The sequence below is a fragment of the Sphaeramia orbicularis genome, chromosome 21 (assembly GCF_902148855.1).
Source record: "Sphaeramia orbicularis chromosome 21, fSphaOr1.1, whole genome shotgun sequence".
Classification (NCBI taxonomy): Eukaryota; Metazoa; Chordata; class Actinopteri; order Kurtiformes; family Apogonidae; genus Sphaeramia; species Sphaeramia orbicularis.
The window spans coordinates 6,925,619-6,944,492 of NC_043977.1; the positions used below are offsets into that span (position 1 = coordinate 6,925,619).

At 35.1% G+C, this 18,874-nt stretch overlaps 1 protein-coding gene across 1 annotated transcript in view; it reads left to right on the forward strand.

Annotated features, from left to right (window-relative positions):
• Positions 1-18,874, forward strand: part of LOC115412803 (leucine-rich repeat and calponin homology domain-containing protein 1-like) — a 100,142-nt gene that overhangs the window by 58,707 nt on the left and 22,561 nt on the right. Inside the window, exons 5-10 of the mRNA XM_030125464.1 lie at positions 4,570-4,706; positions 6,623-6,753; positions 12,464-12,551; positions 13,782-13,887; positions 15,738-15,852; positions 16,727-16,743. Of these exons, the coding sequence (XP_029981324.1) occupies positions 4,570-4,706; positions 6,623-6,753; positions 12,464-12,551; positions 13,782-13,887; positions 15,738-15,852; positions 16,727-16,743 (594 nt within the window). The remainder of the gene's footprint in view (positions 1-4,569; positions 4,707-6,622; positions 6,754-12,463; positions 12,552-13,781; positions 13,888-15,737; positions 15,853-16,726; positions 16,744-18,874) is intronic.

The window sequence follows — 18,874 nt, forward strand, 5'->3', positions numbered from 1 at the left end:
ACACTGGAGAAAGAACCTGACAACCTCACAAATTCAACTGGGGACTGATTCAGATAGAACATGATGCTGACATACAGGGACACTGGAACTATATTGCCTTTTGGAACTGTGAGTGTCAGAGCCTCTAGTGGCCGTCATCGGTATTACACTTAAATACTTCCACATTGGCTTTTATTTGGAGCTGAGGTCCTTGGTTTAATTCCTGAGCATTTTCACACAGTCCTAAAACTCAGTGAGGAGCTTTTGTTTACTTTAACAGTGTGTATTTATACTTTAAACTATCACAGATGATCAAAGAAGTCCTTGCGTTCCTGTTTCTGTATGAGCTTCGATGCCCTGTGACCTCTGTGTTACTACAGAAACGGGGTCGTAAATGACAGAGGGATATTTTTAGACCAAATGTTCAACTGCTGCTGATTTAATTTGATATAAGTCAAGTGAAACCGGCATCAGATGTGCAATAAAACACAGAAATAGGACGGTGTGACCTATAAGCAGGACGGACCCGCCCACGTCAGACCAGAAACCCACTCCACTCACAGTGGGGTGACCTACGATCCCTGAAGGTCTGAGAGCAGTCACAGATCAGGAACTGGAGCTCTGGGTGTGACACTTTAATGCTGATGAAGTTGTAGATTGACCTTTGTTTTACAGATACAGCTTAGCATGAAACGGGTTTAGTGCGTCATAAATCACTGGAGTAGAGATGAAAAAGTCTGTGGCTGTGATGGGAACCTAAGTAAGATCAGTAACATGTGGACAGGGTGGGTCTTAATGGAGTTCATTATTACTTATTAGGATTACTTTAACCCCTAAACACCCAGAGCAGTGTTTCAGACCTCTGCTTCTACTGTATTTATTCTGTTTTTCTATAATTTTCTATCCATCTGCATTATTTCGCTTTGATTTAGTTTCGTCTGGTCCTTTCAAAGTCCAGATTTTACATGTTCTTTGTCTGAGAATGAATCATTTCACTGAAATTAAAGCTAAAAATGTAACATGAATGGCTCCTTCACAGATATACATAATGTTAATAGTGTAAATATTGCGTCTATTCATATTTTATGTCTGTTTTTATTTTATTCTACTTTAGTTCTTTTACTTTTGTTAAATTTTATATTCTGTTTTCATATTTTACTTTCCAGTTTTTGTAATTTTATATTCGCTCTATTATTTTTTTTTCTGACGTATTGTTTTTTTTATTCATATTGTTGCACTGACTGGAGTAGCACTGAACAATGACAATAAAGTCTATTCTATTCTATTCTATTCTATTCTAAAAATCGTGGTTTATCAATGAAAACTAAAACTCACTATTTTCGGCTTCCAAATTATTTTTTCTCCACATCTAAGTTGAGGCCCTTCGTTTGAATGTTGTTGTGGGTTTTCAGGGCATTTATTTATGTTTAATTAACCGATCATGTACATGTTTCCATTATCAACTAAATTAATGCAAACACAGCACTTATTTAAATTTTGTTGTATTTCATTAATTTGAGCCATAAACAAAAATATCAAATACTCAATAGCCATCGTATTTTTTTAAACCTTTATAAGCCATGTTTATAATTTCATCCTTTTTTCATCCTGGCATATGTCAGTGATTAACACCAACACTGGCAAATATACATTATTGTTATATTTTTTGTGCTACGTCAAGTGTTACATGCTAAAATGTGTCAGTGTGTATTTTGTACTCACTTGGTAGAAGGGTGTTAGTGTAGGAATTTAACAGTGTTTACAATGTGCTGATTTTAGCGGATGGGTCAGAATTTTAAAAATCCTGCAAAAATAAACAACTTTTGAATTCTGACCCAAAACAAATTGTGAAAAATAATATGACCTTTAATTACATGAAGTGTAAAGTGTGTATAATATGCTCACATGGATACTGGGGGGTTAAAACTGTGCAGGAGCTAAAATCCATCTGAGAAAATGTCACAAACTTAAAATACACCCAATCCTTCTGTAGTTTTTCCTCCTGATCCAAATCAAAGACACTAAATCTAAATATAGATGAACCTGATGCTGTTTCACAAAGCTGTTTTCTAACAATAGTGACGTAGGTAGTAGGTTTAGGGTAGGTAGAAGGATGGGGTAAGGGGGCAGGAGATTATAAATTAAAGTTCATCCTGCTCCTTTTCAAATGTTTTCCTTTCTTTTTATATAAATGTTTTGTTGTTTGGTTTTAATATTATATTCGAAATAAATAAACAAACAAACAAGTAATTGCAGCTGTTGGACTCATTTATAACCTCTGAACTGTCTGAAAATGCCTCCAGTCGACCAGAACATCCCATCAGAGCAGCGTTTCCACTGGTAAAATCCTTGCCACCACACCGTACATTTGATACAAAAAATCATCACCGTCGCATTAGACTTATTATACATATGTCAACCGTACTTTCCGTACTATTGGCCGCACCTGACCATAAGCCAAACCCACGCCTCTCGCTGCCGTCTCCAACGTCTCACCATCGATTCATTGATGCCAAGCTTACGTGTAGCAGCTCCATTTCCTTCTTCGTCAGCCCGTGAAACATAAATTAACCGCATCATTGTGTGAGCTGCGGGTTCACAGCGTGTGAAAAAAGTAGCAGCTTATAGACTGGAAATTACGATAATATATAATAGGCCTCGGGGCTGGTTCTGGGGGGGACGACATACAGGAATTATTAACGCGTGTTGAGTGTCACTTTCACGGACGGCACCACTCCTTATACCCCCCCATTGAATAAGTAGGACAGAAACCAGCCAACCCATGCTTGCACCCACCCCCGATTACACATAGGGTTGTGTATTGGCAAGAATCTGGTGATATGATACAAATCGCAATACTAGGGTCGCGATACGATATACCACAATATATCATGATACTGTTAAAAAGGCAATTTTTTTTTTTGTTTCTTTTTTTTTTTTTAAATATTATTTCCTGGAAGAATTGAATTACACCAGAAATATGTACAAATACTAAACACATTTTTATTTGATTAGAACAGGATCTGATGCTATATCACAAAATGTTTTTAATTCTCCTAGTTTCCAAAGGAACTAACATCTGCCTCTCAGACACTAAAAAGTACTTTTAGGATGCTTCAAATAACCATTATTTAATAAAACAGTGTTAAATGATAATAAATAAGATATCAACAATAAAGAAAAACAGAAAATGAACCTCCACCATATCTGCATTTGAATAAATACATAAAAATATTGACATAGTACTTTTTAATATCAATACAGTATTGTGAAATGAAATATTGCGATATATTGCAGAACCGATATTTTCTAGCACTCCTAATTACACGCCACCACACCAAGAGATCCACTCCACAGGAAACACTGCATCAGAGGCTACGTTTTCCACCTCAGAACCAGTAGATGTTGTGTTTCCTCTCAAATGACAATCTGCTAAAAGGTGGTTACTATCATAACTGCAGCTCCCAGTGATATTTGAGTGAGAATGTGAGAGTTTTCAGTATTTTCTGTTGCTGTTAAACTGTTTAATGTGTTTTTTTTTGTTTTTTTTTGTACACCACAGATCAACTGTTTTGTGATTAAACAGGTTGCATCACCTCAAATGTGCCAAGACTGTGCATTTATTTCCAAGTATTTTTAGTCTAATGAGGTCTGAAGTTCTCAGGAACAGAAACAGTGGAACAGCCAATGCTCTAATAACAACAGCTGCTTTGTTCTGTTTGATGGGAAACATGTCGGTGGTTTCAACAATAAACTGTTCTGCAAAGTATGATGGAGTTTTACGATGCACTGCAGGAGAGTTTGGGAAAAAGAGATGACAAAGGTTTAATTCATTTCAAATGTTATTATGTAGCTTCCCTGGGATGATGTCTACAAAGTTTGTTCACAGTTTTGAGAAATTTAGAATTTCGCATTTTTTTATGAATGTTTGAAATATTAAAAATGTTCCTTTATTTCTAATGGACCATATTTTGATGGTTTATGACATGTAAATGGTTACAGATATCAATATAGTTACTATTGAGCACTGATAGGAAGTCATATATGGACTTTCATTAGAGTCCATGACCTTTGACCTTGAGTGACCTTGGAGGGTCAAACTCAAGGTCACCACTGTCTACATTTCAACAGTCTTCTCTGAAACTGCTTGTTGGATTCATTTCAGATTTTATATGTATCTTCCTTTGGACAATGTCTACAAAGTTTGTTCACAGTTTTGAGAAATTATGATTTTTGAATTTTTTATGAATTTGTTGAAATATTACAAAATTGCCTTTACTTCTAATGGTCCATATTTTGATGGTTTATAACATGTAAATGCTTACAGATATCAATATAGTTCCTATTGATCACTGATAGAAGTCATATATGGACTTCGATTGATTTAGTTGAGTTCTCCTCCAGTGAAAGTCCTGCCCACTTCTATTGTTAGATTGATCTGCATCCAGACCACAGGACTGGAACATAGAGATAGAACCTGACAACCTCACACATTCAGCTGGGGATTGATTCAGATAGAACGTGACACTGACATACACAGACATTGGAGCTATTTTTTATTATATTTGTTTGTGTTGTTTTTTTCTGCAGATCTGTCTGAACTTCCTCTGGTGAAGTTCGATTTCTCCTGTAATAAAGTCTCCACCATCCCAGTGTGTTACCGGAAGATGAAGCATCTCCAGTCACTACAGTTAGAGAACAACCCACTACAGAGCCCACCTGCACAGGTGAACACACAGACGCAGCTTCAGCGTCTGAAAATCCAACACAGACGACAATGTTTCATGGTTTTTTCAGAGGCTACTTTAATTATACTTACATGGAGCAACTGTAACACACAATAATGTCCCCTGGGATTAATGAACTATTCTGTTTCTAAATCTGATGGAGTTATTATGAAATGTGAAAACTCAAATATGTAAGCTTATACAGTTATGAAAAAACATACAGAAACAGTCAACCCTTAGGTGTCCTGCCCTTAGAGGTCCTTCAAAACACTAAAAGTGTATAATCTGCACAGTACCGTAGTAATGCCAAAACATTTATCATACAGTTTGTTTTTAACTTTTTAAAATTATTTTGTATTTCGTCAACTTGAGAAGTAAACAAAAATGCAAAATACTCAACAATTGTCGTATTTTTAACCCTTTAAATTTCATGATTGTAATGTAAACAAACCATATTTTTCGATGCAAAATAATAAACTACAGAAAAATGTGATTACTTATTTTTGTTATTTTTGCAGCCTGACATATGTCAATGATTAACACCAAGATTGGTTGATGTATAAAAATAATAATAATATATAACATCAAATGTTAAATGCTAAAATGTGTCAGTGTGCATTTTTTTTTTTTTACTTACTTGGTTGAAGGGTGTCAGTGAAGGAATTTAACAGTGTTTACAATATGCTGATTTTAGTGGATGGGTCAGAATTTTTTTTTTTAATTATGCAAAAATGAACAACTTTTGAATTCTGACCTAAAACAAATTATGAAAAATAATCTGACCTTTGATAACATGAAGTACAAAGTGTGCGTATTGTGCTCATTCAGATACTGAGAAGTTAAATGTTGTGACTGTCGTTCTGTGTGTGTTTTATACAACACCACTCAGCTTATTGTGAAAGACTCCAGAATATCCCCACACACTCTTTTTCCGATTATGTAATAATGCAGGGGTTCCCAAAGTGGGGTACGTGTACCCCCAAGGGTACTTGGAAGAAGCCCAGGGGGAAAAATATATTAAATAAGTCATGTACAGAATACAAAATTAATTAAGAGAATTGATGAAATATAAAACACATTAATACATTCATATTATAGTTTTATTGTCAATCATCTTTTTTTCTCTTAAGGACGGACCTGTTTATTTATTTTTTTTCCCCAGTTATTTTTTATTGAATTATTTACAGCAATAGTGCAGAAAAAATGTCTAAACAATAGGAATTGTTGTTTTTATACAGAACAGAACATACACAAAACACACATACAAAACAAAACAGCAAACAAACAAAAAAAATCACAATGCAAGCCACCTATCCTCCTGGGCAGATGTAACAGAGTTTGTGAGATGCAAACTTACACTTAAACATAGGTACAAAATATTGCCAAGAAAGGAAAAAAAATTATTTAAAAAAATCATCAATCATCTTGTTTAAGCTTTAGTGTCATTTGAAGAACATGTGTACTTTGTATTATTCAAAATGACTTTATTTGAGTGGATAAGTAATTATTTTTTGTTGATGAAAGATTCATTATTTCAATAATGACCAGTTTATTTTGTTTTTCTTATCAATGAAAGAGGAGATTTTTCAGTTTATATTTTGCATAAATTTACTTTAAAAATGTGTTTTTTATATGTGACTTTTTTTTTTTTTTTTTTTTTTTTTTTTTTTTTAGAAATTTCTGAAAATATACCTTTGGCACAGGAACACATTTTGCCAATTTTTTTTCAATTAAAAATGCTGAAGTGAAAGTTGAGGGTACTAAAAAACTATATTTCAGGGGGTACTCCACTGTAAAAAGGCTGAGAACCACTGTAATACTGTATGCAGTCACTGTGACTATGATTACATTAATTGTGCTCTAAAATGAACCGTTGTGCTTTCTGTTCCTGCGTCTGTCCTGGTCTCCTGTTTCAGATCTGTATAAAGGGGAAAGTCCACATATTCAAGTACCTGAGTATCGAGGCGTGTCGCAGTGACAAGATGCCCGACTCTCTTTACCTGCCCGTCGTGGAGCGTCTCAGCCTATCGCGACCCACCACCGGAAGGTCAGTCCAACCCTGCACTGCACAGTCCCATGGTCCAGCCTGGGGAAGGCACTAGAGCAGGGGTGTCAAACTCATTTTAGTTCAGGGGCCACATTCAGTTACATTTGATCTGAAGTGGTCTGAACCAGTAAAATAATAACATAATAATAAATAATGTCAACTCCAAACTTTTCCCTATGCTTTACAGTAAAAAAAAGTAAAATTACATTATGAAAATGTTTACATCTACCAGCTAACCCTTCAAACAATGTGAATAACATGAACAAACTGAAAAAAAAATGTAATTTTAACACTATTATGCTTTGGTTTATCATTTCCACATGTACATTATAATTTACAGATCACAGTGGATCTACAAATACACAACATATTTACAAATACACAACATATTTAGTAACAGATGGAATATTATTACCTCCGCCAAGGAGGTTATGTTTTTGCCAGGGTTTGTTTGTTTGTTTGTTTGTTTGTTTGTCTGTCCGTTAGTGTGCAACATAACTCAAAAAGTTATGGACAGATTTGGATGAAATTTTCAGGGTTTGTTGGAAATGGGATGAGGAAGAAATGATTAAATTTGGAGGTGATCGGGGGTGGGGGGGCCCACGGGGGGGCCACTGATCAGCCTTGGCGGAGGTCTGCGCTCTCCGAGTGCTTCTAGTTTCTTCATATCACCTTGTGAAGTTGCTTTATTCTGCTGTGGTTCAATTCCAATATGCAATCCTTCAATCTGTGGAGACTTTTGGACTCTAAACTTGGTGTGTTTAAGTCTTTGCACGTGTGTTTCAGGGAAAGATTGTAGCTTGTTTTGTACCAACTAAATGTAAATTCTAATCACAAATGCATCATCTTCTTAGAGAGCTTCTTCATGGTCGACCTCAGATGTGTTACTACATCTGAAAAGGTTCATTAAGTTAGTTTTTAATTGTCTTTTTTTTTTTTTTTATCGTTTAGAGGCTGTATTTTCTTCATATCACCTCGTGAAGCTGCTTTATCCTGCTGTGGTTAAATTCTTGCACACAATCCTTCAGTCTTTTGGAGTTTTTTTTTGTGAGTTTCTATTAAAATTTGTGCTGCATTTGGATGACAACATGACAAATATTAAGTGACGTACAGTTGGAGCTTTGAAAGATTTATTTTGACACTAAACCTGGTGTGTTTAGGTCTTTGCACGAGTGTTTTAGGCACAGATTGTAGCGTTTTTTGCATCAACAAAACAGCCACAAATATACTGTCTTCTTAAAAGATAAAAGTGACATCCAGTTCCTCTGAGCCCAGAGCTTCTTCATGGTCGACAGCAGACATGTTGTATTGTCTGAAAAGGTTCATTAAATTAGTTTTAATCGTCTTTTTATCCTTTAGAGGCTGTATTTTCTTCATATCACCTTGTGAAGCTGCTTTATCCTGCTGTGGTTAAATTGCATCACACAATCGTTCAGTCTTTTGGAGGGTTTTTTTGTGTTAAAATTTGTGCTGCATTTGGATTAAAACGTGATTAATATTAAGTGGAATACAGTTGGAGCTTTGAAAGATTTATATAGACATTAAACTGATGCCTTCAAGTCTTTGCACAAGTGTTTAAGGGAAAGATTGTAGCTGTCACAAATCTTCTTAAAGAGCATCTTCATGGTTGACATCAGATATGTTGTATTGTCTGAAAAGGTTCATTAGGTTAGGTTTAATTGTGTTTTTTTATCCTTTAGAGGTTGTATTTTCTTCATACCACCTTGTGAAGCTGCTTTCTGCTGCTGTGGTTAAATTCCTGCACACAATCCTTCAGTCTTTTGGAGTGTTTTTTGTGAGTTTCTGTTAAATGTTATGTTGCATTAGGATGAAAACATGACAAATATTAAGTGACGTACAGTTGGAGCATTGAAAGATTTATTTCGACACTAAACCTGGTGTGTTTAAGTCTTTGCACGAGTGTTTTAGGGAAAGATTGTAGCTCGTTTTGCACCAATAAAATGTAAAATATACCCACAAATATACTAAATATAAAAGATAATAGAGACGTCCAGTTCAACATCAAACGTATTGTGTTGTCTGAAAAGGTTCAGTAGCTTAGTTTTATTCATCTTTTTTTTTTTGCTTTAGATGATTTATTTTCTTCATATCACCTTGTGAAGCTGCCTTCTCCTGCTGTGGGGTAAATTACAATATGCGGTGGTCCTTCAGTGTTTTGGAGTTTTTCTGTGAGTTTCTGTTAAATTTGTGCTGCAGTTGGATTTAAACATGATTAATATTAAGTGACGTACAGTTGGGGCTCTGTATGATTTATGTAGACATTAAACCGATGTGTTCAAGTCTTTGCACAAGGGTTTTAGGGAAAGATTGTAGCTTGTTTTGCACCAACAAAATGTAAAATATGATCACAACTGCATCATCTTCTTAGAGAGCGTCTTCATGGTCGACATCAAATGTGTCGTATCATCGGAAAAGGTTCATGAGCTTAGTTTTAATCATCATTTTTATGCTTTGGATAGTGTGTTTTCTTCATAATTACCTTGTGAAGCTGCTTTCTCCTGCTGTGGGTAAATTCCAAATGCAATCCTTCAGTCTTTTGGAGACTTTTGGACATTAACCCTGGTGTTTTTAAGTCTTTGCATGAGTGTTTCAGGGGAAAGATTGTAGCATGTTTTGCACCAACAAAATGTGAAATATACCTACCACTATACTGTCTACTTAAACGATAATAGGGGCATCCAGTTCCTCTGAGCTCAGAGCTTCTTCATGGTCGATGTCAAATGTGTTGTGTTGTCTGAAAGGGTTCATTAGCTTAGTTTTAATCATCTTTGTATGCTTTGGATGATTTATTTTCTTCATATCACCTTGTGAAGCTGCATTCTCCTGCTGTGGGTAAATTACAGTATATGTGGTGGTTCCTTCAGTGTTTTGGAGTTTTTCTGTGAGTTTCTGTTAAAATTTGTGCTGCAGTTTGATTAAAACATGATTAATATTAAGTGACGTACAGTTGGAGCTCTGTATGATTTATGTAGACATTAAACCGATGTGTTCAAGTCTTTGCACAAGGGTTTTAGGGAAAGATTGTAGCTTGTTTTGCACCAACAAAATGTAAAATATGATCACAAATGCATCATCTTCTTAGAGAGCGTCTTCATGGTCGACATCAAATGTGTTGTATCATCGGAAAAGGTTCATGAGCTTAGTTTTAATCATCATTTTTATGCTTTGGATAGTGTGTTTCTTCATAATTACCTTGTGAAGCTGCTTTCTCCTGCTGTGGGTAAATTCCAAAATGCAATCCTTCAGTCTTTTGGAGACTTTTGGACATTTAACCTGGTGTTAAGTCTTTGCACGAGTGTTTAAGGGAAAGATTGTTACTTGTTTTGCACCAATAGAATGTAAAATATACCCACAATTATACTAAATATAAAAAATAATAGTGACGTCCAGTTCAATATCACATGTGTTGTGTTGTCTGAAAGGGTTCATTAGCTTAGTTTTAATCATTTTTTTATGCTTGGATGATTATTTTCTTAATATCACCTTGTGAAGCTGCCTTCTCCTGCTGTGGGTAAATTACAATATATGTGGTGGTCCTTCAGTGTTTTGGAGTTTTTCTGTGAGTTTCTGTTAAAATTTGTTCTGCAGTTGGATTAAAACATGATTAATATTAAGTGACATACAGTTGGAGCTCTGTACGATTTATGTAGACATTAAACCGATGCGTTTCAAGTCTTTGCACGAGTGTTTTAAGGAAAGATTGTAGCTTGTTTTGCACCAACAAAATGTAAAGTATACCCACAAATATACTGTCCTCTTAAAAGATAATAGTAACGTCCAGTTCCTCTGAGCTCAGAGCTTCTTCATGGTCGACATCAAATGTGTTGTATCATTGGAAAAGGTTCATTAGCTTAGTTTTAATCATCTTTTTCATGCTTTGGATAGAGTGTTTTCTTCATAATTACCTTGTGAAGTTGCATTCTCCTGCTGTGGGTTAAATTCCAATATGCAATCCTTCAGTCTTTTGGAGTTTTTTTTTTTTTTTTTTTTTTGTCAGTTGCTGTTAAAATTATGCTGCATTTGGGTGAAAACATGACAAATATTAAGTGACATACAGCTGAAGCAGAGCTTATTTCAACACTAAACCTGGTGTGTTTAAGTGTTTGCATGAGTGTTTTAGAAAGATTGTGTATTTATTTTGCCACCAAAACAGTCACAAATGCATCATGTTGTTCAAGATCATAGTGGGATCCCAGTTCGTCTGAGCCCAGAGCTTCTTCAGATGTGTTGAAGGGGTTAGTTTAGCTCGTTTTAATGACTTGATGCGTGGAGGAACCCAGGTCGGTGTCAGCCAGAGCAGAAGCTGTTTGTGATCAAAACCTGCTCCGATTCTCACATGAAGCCAAATTCTCCATAGTCGACGGAAACCGATCCGGGCTCTGGTGAACTGCTGAGAGTCTGTCTACCGTCAGGAAACCAAACCACAACAGAATGAAGGAGAAACTGGAAGGACAAACAGGTTATAACAAAAGTGAAAACAGAGAATGGAAGTGGACACAGTTTTATTTAGATTAGATTAGAACACTGAATGTACACACATGAGAAATATTACAAGAAAATACTAAGAAGAATAAAAACTGTAGTGGACAAACAGGCAATGGCACATTAGAAAGGATGAGTAGAAATAAAGTAATAACAATGATAAAGATGATGATAAAGTAATTTAGTGGTAGTAGTAGTAGTGGTGGTGGTGGTAGTAGTAGTAGTAGTAGTAGTAGTAGTAGTAGTAGTAGTAGTAGTAGTAGTAGTGGTAATGGTAGTGGTAGTAGTAGTAGTAGTTGTGGTAGTAGTGGTAGTAGTAGTAGTAGTTGTGGTGGTAGTAGTAGTAGTAATATTAGTAGTAGTTGTGGTGGTAGTAGTAGTAGTAGTAGTAGTAGTTGTGGTAGTAGCAGTAGTAGTAGTAGTAGTAGTAGTGGTAGTGGTAGTAGTAGTAGTTGTGGTAGTAGTTGTGGTAGTTGTGGTGGTAGTAGTAGTAATATTAGTAGTAGTAGTAGTTGTGGTAGTAGTAGTAGTAGTTGTGGTGGTGGTAGCAGTAGTAGTTGTAGTAGTAGTAGTAGTGGTAGTAGTAGTAGTGGTAATTGTAGTGGTAGTAGTAGTTGTGGTGGTAGTTGTAGTAACAGTTGTGGGGGTAGTAGTAGTAGTAGTAGTAGTAATAGCAGTAGTAGTAGTAGTAGTGGTGGTAGTAGTAGTAGTAGTAGTTGTGGTAGTAGTAGTAGTAGTTGTGGTGATAGTGGTAGTAGTAGTAGTAATAGTAATAGTATTTGACAGGTGTGGTTTATGCATCATGTTCTAAATTCGGTCTTTTTCAGTTCAGACATGTATGATTTGTTGACATTATTCTGAGTTTGTACATATTTTTGGACGTTTCTGCAGCTCGTCCACACATTGATGTCGTTCTGTAAAGGTGACTGATTTATTGAAATGCAGATGAAGTTTGTCGTCCGTCTGTCAGAGCGGACAGACCCACAGACTGCCATCATTAGAGTCGGTCATGTGACTTTAAAACCCCATGAGGGCTGTGAATGAGTTCAGTTCATCAGTGTTAGTCCTGAAGGCAGCACAATGAGGATGGATGTGTGGTTTCATACATACATGTAACCGTCGGTGTGTGTCTGTGTTGTGTGCCCGTTGTGTGTCTGTGTTGTGTGGCCCGTTGTGTGTCTGTGTTGTGTGACGTTGTGTGTCGCAGTGTGGAGGACATGGAACAGCAGAAGAAGCAGGACAGTGATTCAGGAGTCGGAAGTGACAACGGAGACAAGAGGCTGTCAGCGACTGAGGTACAGTGGACTTACACTTATAGATTTATACATGTACATTTTATAGATTTATATACAGTACATTATAGATTTATATACAGTACATTTATACATTTATGTACAGTACATTTATAGATTTATACATAGTACATGTATAGATTATATACAGTACATTTATAGATTTATATGTAGTGCATTTATAGATTTTTACATAGTACATTTATAGATTTATATACACAACATTTATAGATTTATACATAGTACATTTATAGATTTATATACAGTACATTTTATAGATTTATACATGTACATGTATAGATTCACACATGTACATTATAGAGTTATACAGTACATTTATAGATTTATACATGTATAGAGTAACACATGTACATGTATAGATTTATATACACTACATTTATAGATTTATACATAGTACATTTATAATTTATATACAGTACACTTATAGATTTATATACACTGCATTTATAGATTTATACATGCTCATTTATATAGTACACTTGGAGATTTATACATACTACACTTATAGATTATAACATGTACATTTTTATATTTATACATATACACTTATAAATGTATACATAGTCCACTTGTAGATTTATACATGTACATGTATATTTATATATTTATAGATTAATACATGGTACAGTTGTAGATTTATACATTGTACATTATAGAGTATACATTGTACACTTATAGATTTATACATAGTTCATTTATAGGTTTATATATGTGCATTTATAGATTTATACATAGTACATTTATTGATTTATATTTATACATTTATAGATTAATACATGGTACATTTATAGATTATGCATAGTACATTTATAGAGTTATGCATAGTACACTTATAGATTTATACATACTACATTTATAGATTTATATATGTATATGTATAGATTTATACATAGTACATTTATAGATTTAGATGTAGTGCATTTATAGATGCATACATAGTGCATTTATAGATTCATATTTGTATAGTTATAGATTAATACATGGTGCATTATAGATTTATATTTGTACATTATAGATTAATACATGGTACATTTATAGATTTATACATAGTACATTTCTAGAGTTATACGTAATACATTTATAGATTTATATATGGTACATTTATAGATACCCATTTTGTCAAGGCTGACTTGTAGAGGTAGTTTTAATATTCTCATATTAATACAGTAATTATATGAGGTGATTGTGATGAGTGTGTGTTTGTCGTCACAGCCGTCAGATGAAGACAGTCTGAGTCTCAACGTCCCAATGAGTCACATCACAGAAGAGGAAGGAATCAGTAAAGACGACTCTAGTGAACACATCAGCTCCCTCACAGGTACTAAGGGACACACAAATACACAAATAAGCAAACACACACACACAAACAAACACACACAGCTGAGTGTAGAGTGTCGACAGCAGTAGCGTTGGGTGAAATGGCCAAAAACGGTATGATATATATACTCATATCAGCAGGAATCGATCAATATATCTTTAAATCAGGGGTATCAAACATACGGCCAAAACCGGCCCGCTGAAGGGTCTAGTTCAGCCCATGGGATGGATTTGAGAAATCCAAAAATTACACTGAAGATGTTAACAATCAATAGTGTTAATATCATTTTAGTTCCGGTTCCACATACAGACCAATATGATCTAAAGTAGGTCAGAACAGTCAAATACTTTGAGAATAGCCTATAAATAACTGCAAAACATTTCTTTTTGTTTTGCTGTAAAAAAAAAAAAAAAAAAAAATTACATGACATCTTTTACGTTTACAACCTATCATTTTGCAAAAATGTGAATAACCTGAACAAATATGAACCTGAAATGTCTTTAAAAAAATAAGCACAATTTGTTGTCTAAAAGACTAAATGAGGAGTTAACCAGTACCAGAGTAATAATCTAATGCTGCTGACCAGTTTAAAGTGATGCAGATCATGAACTCGTGTGAAGTGCATGTGGGCTGTGTCAGTCCTGCTGTTCCCCAGACCTCTGTAAAATAAAACCTCAATCAGCCTCAATCAGGTCAGAGCTGATGAGGACGCCATTATTCCACAGAGACGAAGGAAAAGAGGGCCGCCTTTTTATTTCTCCTCTGTTACAGTCGACTCCTGGTGTCAGAACCAGCTGAGGTGTTTACAGAACAAGTCTGCCCCCATCCAGAGTCCCAGACCAAACCTGGGGTTCAGATTCAAACATTCATTATCGTCAATCACTGGATGCACAGAACATACAGTTTCTCTGTCACCTGGTTAAATGTCATACAAAAGAGTTCTATTCTATTCTATTCTATTCTATGCTATTATATGCTATTTTCTTTTGTTCTATTGTATTCTACTCTACTCTGTTCTATTCTACTCTATTTGATTCCTGTTTCTGTGTTTTATTGGACATCTGATGCAGGTTTCACTTGACTTATATCAAATTAAATCAGCAGCAGTTGAACAGAATAGAGAGAAAAGAGTAGAATAGAAGAGAACAGAATAGAACAGAGTAGAGTAAAGTAGAATAGAATAGAACATAATAGAACAGAACTGGAGAGAATAGAATAAAACAGAACAGAATAGAATATAGTAGAAGAGAACAGAAGAGAACAAAACAGAGTAGAATGGAATCAAATAGTCAATTCTATTCTGTTCTGTTTTATTCTATTCTCTTCAGTTCTGTTCTGTTATGTTCTATTCTACTCTACTGTTCTCTTCTCTGTTCTATTCTGTTGTGTTCTCTTCTGTTCTACTCTTTTCTCTTCTCTTCTGCTCTATTTGATTCTATTCTATTCTGTTGTGATCTGTTCTCTTTACTTCTGCTCTATTCTGTTCTGTAAAAATAGAATAAGTATAAATAAGTGGTATAAAGAATAAACTATAGTAGAATATAAAACATGTCTATTTACAGCAGCAGTAGTTTAATACAGTAACAGTTATGAGGTGAGGAGGAGCATAATGGAACCAAGAAAAACAGAAATATGCAGAGAAGAAAGAAATAATCTGCTATTATATAAAGTATTTATGTAAATGTAGATTTGAATATAAATATTAGATGCATATGTACATTGTGGTTGGTACATGGTTGTTGGACACTTCTGTGCTGTAAGGAAGGAGGAGAAGAAGTCAATTACACTGAGAAAAATGTCACATATTTGTCACTGATGTCATTGATGTAGGTTGTGTTTGGTCCTTCCAGCAGACCCGAACTCCGACTCGGTCCGTCTGATCGAGGAGAGTCCTACGGAAGCCCTGAAGGACCAGTTCAGCTCTCTGTCCGGCCTCAGCTCTCGCTTCGTCAGCCTACCATCAGGGTATGATGTCTGTCTGCTGAAAGTTTGATGCACTAAATGGTTCAGTTCATGAATAATGGCCCAGTGGAGTGAAGTGGTGTTATATAAAACGGTTACTGACCTCTTTTATTCTAACATTAGACCGCTGGGCTCCAACGCTCTACACTTTAACCATTAAAGACCCCAGTGGTACTTTGGTGGCAATAACCACTATTTACATTTTTCTTAACCGTAAATTTACTACCCTCTGGTTACCAAAAATGTACATGCATGAAAAAACTGCTATAAAATCATGATACAGAAATATTATGTAACTTTTTTTGCTATTAGTCTCTTACACAACTTCAGCGCTGCTCAAAACTACCAAACATCCAACAGTTTTCAGGGTTTTAACCCTTTAAATGCCAGGTTGATTATTGAATTCTGAGTGATTTATCACACAAAAAAACAAAAAATTGAATATTTTCCATATAATTTGTCATTTTGGTTTGTATAAATCATTCATAATTAAAATAATAAAACTTTACGTAATTTTTTTACCCCCACCAAAGAGGTTATGATTTCATCAGGGTTTGTCTGTTTGTTTGTTTGTCTGTCTGTTAGCAGATCATTAAAAAAGTTATGGATGGATTTTGATGAAATTTTCAGGAAAGGTTGATACTGACACAAACAAATGATTAAATTTTGGTGGTGATGGGGGGGGGGGGGGGGGTTGAACGGCCTTGGTGGAGGTCTGCGCTTTTCTACTAATTCTTGTTATTTATTATTTTGTAAGTTTTTCTAGTCATTTTTGTTCATTTATCTGTCATTTGTCAAACTACATGGGTTTATTACTTTTTTCTTCCATTTCTTTCAGTTTGTGGCTCATTTTGTTCTTGTTGCTTCTTATTGTCAGTTCGTCGTCCGTCCATCGTATGTGCAAAACTTTGGTGTGGACTAAATGCCTAGGGTTTTTCAAGTGCGGGCGCATTATTTTATTGATTACTTTGGCTGTTATTGTTAATATTCTTGCATTTTTAAAATTTTTTTTTTAAACTTCATTTCAGTTCTTTTATTTGCTTATTCTTTTCATGTCATTTATTATTTTGTACATTTTGTATTTTTTTTGTGCCTTTTTGTTGTTATTTAATATATCTACTTCAACTGTGTCCATCCACTGTCATTGATCCAACTCTATGGGTTTTACTGGCGAATCAATGTTGTAGAAGATGACTGTATTTCCATGGTAACGACAGAGCCTCTGAAGGTCCAAATGGGTCATATCTGATGACCATGAAAATATGACAACTGTATTTTACACTAATTATTAACATGTATTGATAGGATTAGTGGATCAACAGGTATAACCAGTTCAGATCAGTCGATGGTTCTGGTGTCTGCAGCTGTTTTGGATCTTCGAGGGTTAAGAGCAGTGCAGTCCGTGGCCTAAACTGTCACGTAGTGTTCGTTAATGTGAGCTAATTTACTTTCGGTTGCAGTCGGCTGATCTGACCATTGCAGCAGAGAAGCCGTCCGGTTATAGAGGGTTACGTCACAATGTGGACACTCAGCTGTGACCAAATAAGGACTAAATATGTTAAAACTAGACTCAAAGAGCAGAGTGTGAGGTATTAATGTGGACTCATTCTGCCACGGTGGATGTAGTGTAATTACAGCCAACTCTAAGATCAGAATGGTGTAAAAATGTTCAGTCAGGTTTGATATTTCGCCAAATTCGGACCCAACTGCTTTATCGAATCTTGCCACTAGGTGCTGCTTTTGTCTCGGCAGACGCTCCCAGGTGGAACATAATGAATCAAAGCCTGTGAATGACTGTAGTGACTCCAGTCCACATCAATACTGCAGTTAACATCAATATTTCTGTCAAGTTTAATGGAAGATTTTTCTTAATAAGTGAATTTATCACACTATAACAATACATATAATGTTGTTTTATACTTGTTTTGTAACCCAGACACCTGTTAATTTACTTAATTTCTCTCAACATTGATGTTTTTCATCCATGACTAGGATTTTAAATGTTCTACTAATAAATATTTATAAAGTATATGGACATAAATATTGGGACACATCATGTCTACAGCTGTAAGATGTCCTGTTCATGCTTGTTTGAGATAAAACATCAATATTTCCTTAAAGTTTAATGGGAGATTTTTCTTCCTCAGTGAGATGTGAAGACAGCAGATGGTTAGTTGTGGTAGAAAATGATTATATACAGTCAGAGCAGGAAAAATATTATAGAAATTTAGAGGTAGAACATTTAAAATCAGTCATGATACAAAACAATTTAAACCAAACTAACCAATGCAATGATATTTGTCCCAGTATAAACATATTATGACATTAGCCATTATGGTTTTGTATCCCAGACCCCTGTTAGAAAAACACCTGAATTCATCGTGTCCTCGTACTTTTTTTTTTCCCAACTTATTTTATTAAGTTTTTTTGTCACGTCACATCTATACAACACACCTTTGTATGTGAAATGATAAGTCAATAACCAATGTAGAAAAACTAAAATAAAACAACCTCAGCAAAGAACTAAGACAGACAACAAACAGTACCTCGACATTAAAGAGTACAATTATACGATCCTATGTAAGTCAAGCCCTGTAAACATGGTCCATCTCAGCGCCTCATTACACATATAATCTCAGACTCTTATATGTTCAGGAGTAAATTAGGTTTTAGCTAATTCCAGTCCAGCAGGGGAACGGCCATATATGTGAATACAAAAGACACAACTAATCAATCAGGGATAGCAGGGACATTTAAATCTCTAGTATATGAAAGAAAAGGGGTCCCATTGTATAAAATTAGGTCTTGGAGCCTGAGGTGGTTATCGTGTCTTTTCTAGATGTGTGCAGTTCAGGATGGATTGATCCACAGAACATGGGATGGAGGAATTGGAGATTTCCATTTAAGTAAATCAGATGCTTTGCCTACATACTTTTGTCCGTTAGTGTACTTCTGCCTCTTTAATACTTTTCACCTTGAGCTCAAAGACTGAGGCAAAACATACAAAATAAAAAACAAATTATGA